General features: G+C 39.4%; 1 protein-coding gene across 1 annotated transcript in view; it reads left to right on the top strand.

The window, feature by feature from the left end:
• The window catches only part of oxld1 (oxidoreductase-like domain containing 1), a 10,773-nt gene extending 5,827 nt beyond the window's left edge, over window positions 1-4,946 (top strand). The window contains exon 2 of the mRNA XM_024007812.2: window positions 292-4,946. Within this exon, the coding sequence (XP_023863580.1) occupies window positions 292-792 (501 nt within the window). The 3' untranslated portion in view covers window positions 793-4,946. The remainder of the gene's footprint in view (window positions 1-291) is intronic.

The following is a 4,946-nucleotide window of genomic DNA, read 5'->3' as shown; positions in this document are numbered from 1 at the left end:
TTGCTTACAGCTGCACTAGGGTTGGATAGGCTTCCTGTATAAATTAAGTAACTAAAAAAATAAAAACTAGCAGTCATTCAATCTTCTTGGTGTAACAGTTGGGATAATGGGGCATTTCGGAGTACAACACAGTTCTCATCCATGGATTGAGGTACATTTTCCAAGACATATTGCGCAGGCTCCATGGTGTCTTAATCTACACAGGAAGTCTGTCCAACCCTAGTGCAGGTGTAAGCAAGCGAGTCATCTGCTGGCGATTACATTAGTTAACATGCTTTATATTTCTACCAGCTGTGTATCCTGTACCTGCTACACCTGGGACAGAGAATCCCTCAATGTTTTCAACTGCCATGGGTGAGACCTTACCTCAGACTAGGAACTATCTGTAGTGTCACCACTGGACCTGATTCAGCCACTCCTTGTAGTATCTCTACCATTGACCGTATTGGACCTGATTCAGCCACTCCTCCTACTCTGAATACATCAACCACAGACAGTAGCCAGCAGACAGCAACTACAGTCAGTAGCCCTGAGTCTGGCTCTGGCCCCAGTACCTCTGACTCCCCTCCTGCCAAGGCCAATGGCCCTCCACCCACTCCCACCCACTGCTGTATGAGCGGCTGTCATAACTGTGTATGGATCGAGCACACAGAACAGCTCCTAGCAAACTACCATAATGGAGGGTTGGGGATAGAAAAGGCCCTGGCTGCTATTGAGGAGAACGTCCCGGATGAGAACCTAAAAGCCTTCCTAAAGATGGAGATCAGGATGATGAAGAAGTCGAGTTTTTAAGTATGGCTTTGTGCGGCAGTGAGTGAGAGGGAATGGGGACATTGAGGGCATTTTTATACTGTATGCACTTTAAAATCACTCACTCAGATTTGAATACTGGTGTGCATTTTATCGTATGAGTTTGTCAAACTGTCATTTTACTTGTTCAAGTACATTTTAACTAGCTTTTGTCATTATAAAATCTTCTTACTTACTATAGATTAGGTATTTTACATGAGTAGCATAAATCATGTATTATCGTTTTATGTACAGTTGAAGTCGGAAGTTTACATACACCTTAGCCAAATACATTTAAACTCAGTTTTTCACAATTTCTGACATTTTAATCCTAGTAAAAATTCCCTGTCTTAGGTCCGTCAGGACGACCACTTTATTTTAAGAATGTGAAATGTCAGAATAATAGTAGAGATTAGAGGTCGACCGATAATGATTTTTCAACGCCGATGCCGATTATTGGAGGATCAAAAAAATCCGATACCGATTAATCGGACGATTATTTTTTTTAAATATATTTGTAATAATGACAATTACAACAATACTGAATGAACACTTATTTTAACTTAATATAATACATCAATAAAATCAATTTAGCCTCAAATAAAATGAAACATGTTCAATTTGGTTTAAATAATGCAAAAACAAAGTGTTGGAGAAGAAAGTAAAAGTGCAATATGTGCCATGTAAAAAAGCTAACGTTTAAGTTCCTTGCTCAGAACATGAGAACATATGAAAGCTGGTGGTTCCTTTTAACAGGAGTCTTCAATATTCCCAGGTAAGAAGTTTTAGGTTGTAGTTATTATAGGAATTATAGGACAATTTCTCTATACGATTTGTATTTCATATACCTTTGACTATTGGATGTTCTTATAGGCACTTTAGTATTGCCAGTGTAACAGTATAGATTCCGTCCCTCTCCTCGCCCCTACCTGGGCTCGAACCAGGAATACATCGACAACATCCACCCTCGAAGCAGCGTTACACATCGCTCCACAAAAGCCGCGGCCCTTGCAGAGCAAGGGGAACAACCACTCCAAGTCTCAGAGCGAGTGACGTTTGAAACGCTATTAACTAGCTAGCCGTTTCACATCGGTTACACCAGCCTAATCTCGGGAGTTGATAGGCTTGAAGTCATAAACAGCTCAATGCTTGAAGCACAGCGACGAGCTGCTGGCAAAACGCACGAAAGTGCTGTTTGAATGAATGCTTACGAGCCTGCTGGTGCCTACCATCGCTCAGTCAGACTGCTCTATCAAATCATAGACTTAGTTATAACATAATAATACACAGAAATACGAGCCTTAGGTCATTAATATAGTCAAATCCGGAAACTATTATCTCGAAAACAAGTTGTTTATTCTTTCAGTGAAATACGGAAGCGTTCTGTATTTTATCTAACGGGTGGCATCCATAAGTCTAAATATTATTGTTACATTGCACAACCTTCAATGTTATGTCATCGATATGTAAAATTCGGGCAAATTAGGCGGCCCAAACTGTTGCATATACCCTGACTCTGTGTGCAATGAACGCAAGAGAAGTGAGACAATTTCACCTGGTTAACATTGCCTGCTAACCTGGATTTCTTTTAGCAAAATATGCAGGTTTAGAAATATATACTTCTGTGTATTGGTTTTAAGAAAGGCGTTGATGTTTATGGTTAGGTACAGTCGTGCAACGATTGTGCTTTTTTCGCAAATGCGCTTTTGTTAAATCATCCCCCGTTTGGCGAAGTTGGCTGTCTTTGTTAGGAAGAAATAGTCTTCACAGAGTTCGCAACAAACCAGGTTAACAGGCAATATTAACTAAATATGCAGGTTTAAAAATATATACTTGTGTATTGATTTTAAGAAAGGCATTGATGTTTATGGTTAGGTACACATTGGAGCAAGACAGTCCTTTTTCACGAATACGCACCGCATCGATTATATGCAACGCAGGACACGCTAGATAAACTAGTAATATCATCAACCATGTGTAGTTAACTAGTGATTATGATTGATTGACTGTTTTTTATAAGATAAGTTTAATGCTAGCTAGCAACTTACCTTGGCTTCTTACTGCATTCGCGTAACAGGCAGTCTCCTCGTGGAGTGCAATGTAATCAGGTGGTTAGAGCGTTGGACTAGTTAACTGTAAGGTTGCAAGATTAAATCCCCGAGTTGACAAGGTAAAAATCTGTCATTCTGCCCCTGAACAAGGCAGTTAACCCACCGTTCCTAGGCCGTCATTGAAAATAAGAATGTGTTCTTAACTGACTTGCCTAGTTAAATAAAGGATAAATTAAGGTATAAAAAATTATAAAAAATAATTCCGATTGTTATGAAAACTTGAAATCGGCCCTAATTAATCGGCCATTCCGATTAATCGGTCGACCTCTAGTAGAGATAATGTTTTATTTCTTTCATCACATTACCAGTGGGTGAAAATTTTACATACACTCAATTTGTATTTGGTAGCATTGCCTTTAAATTGTTTAACTTGGGACAAATGATTCGGGTAGCCTTCCACAAGCCTGACACAATAAGTTGGGTGAATTTTGGCCCATTCCTCCTGATAGAGCTGGTGTAACTGAGTCAGGTTTGTAGGCCTCCTTGCTCGCACATGCTTTTTCAGTTCTGCCCACAAATGTTCTATGGGATTGAGGTCAGGGCTTTGTGATGYCCACTCCAATACCTTGACTTTGTTGTCCTTTAAGCCGTTTTGCCACAACTTTGGAAGTATGCTTGGGGTCATTGTACATTTAGAAGACCCATTTGCGACCAAGATTTAACTTCCTGACTGATGTCTTGATGTTGCTTCAATATATCCACATAATTTAGCTTCCTCATGATGCCATCTATTTTGTGAAGTGCACCAGTCCCTCCTGCAGCAAAGCACCCCCCCAACATGATGCTTCCACCCCCGTGCTTCACTGTTGGGATGGTGTTCTTTGGCTTGCAAGCCTCCCCCCTTTTCCTCCAAACATAACAATGGTCATTATGGCCAAACAGTTCTATTTTTGTTTCATCAGACCAGAGGAAATTTCTCCAAAAAGTACGATCTTTGTCCCCATGTGCAGTTGCAAACCGTAGTCTGGCTTTTTTATGGCGGTTTTAGAGCAGTGGCTTCTTCCTTGTTGAGCGGCCTTTCAGGTTATGTCGATATGGGACTCGTTTTACTGTGGATATAGATACCTTTGTACCTGTTTCCTCCAGCTTCTTCTCAAGGTCCTTTGCTGTTGTTCTGGGATTGATTTACACTTTTCGCACCAAAGTACGTTCATCTCTATGAGACAACGTGTTTCCTTCCTAAGCGGTATGGCGGCTGCGTGGTCCCATGGTGTTTATACTTGCATACTATTGTTTGTACAGATGAACGTGGTACCTTCAGGCGTTTGGAAATTGCACCCAAGGATGAAACAAACTTGTGGAGGTTTACAATTATTTTTCTGAGTTCTTGGCTGATTTCTTTGGATTTTCCCATGATGTCAAGCAAAGAGGCACTGAGTTTGAAGGTAGGCCTTGAAATACATCCACAGGTACACCTCCAATTGACTCAAATGATGTCAATTAGCATATCAGAAGCTGCTAAAGCCATGACATAATTTTCTGAAATTCTCCAAGCTGTTTAAAGGCACAGTAAACTTCTGACCCACTGGAATTGTGATACAGTGAATTATAAGTGAAATAATCCGTCTGTAAACAATTGTTGTAAAAATGACTTGTGTCATGCACAAAATAGATGTCCTAACCGACTTACCAAAACTATAGTTTGTTAACAAGAAATTTGTGGAGTGGTTGAAAAATGTAACTTCCGACTTCAACGGTAGCCTCGCTACTGTCATTTTACTGTTAATTATTATTTTTATTTACTTATCTATTGTTTACCTAATACCTATTTTATACTTAAAAAGTGCACTGTTGGTTAGGGCTTGTAACTACACCTGTTGTAGTCGGTGCACGTGACAAACTTTGATTTGATAAAAAAAAAAAAAAAATCTAATTCAATACGCACAATTATATTTGATGAATTAGCATTTTGACATGTTTGAGGTATATGGACTGAATACATTTTTATATTGGTTGATGTGTTATTGTATTATCTAAATTATAAGTATGTTGATGATGGACAACATGTGTGAAATAAATATTGTATTGTACATATGTGTGAATGAA

The sequence above is a fragment of the Salvelinus sp. IW2-2015 genome, linkage group LG18, assembly GCF_002910315.2.
Source record: "Salvelinus sp. IW2-2015 linkage group LG18, ASM291031v2, whole genome shotgun sequence".
In the NCBI taxonomy this organism is placed as follows: Eukaryota; Metazoa; Chordata; class Actinopteri; order Salmoniformes; family Salmonidae; genus Salvelinus; species Salvelinus sp. IW2-2015.
Note: the sequence above shows the minus strand (reverse complement) of the source record. Positions and strands in the feature narration are given on the sequence as shown.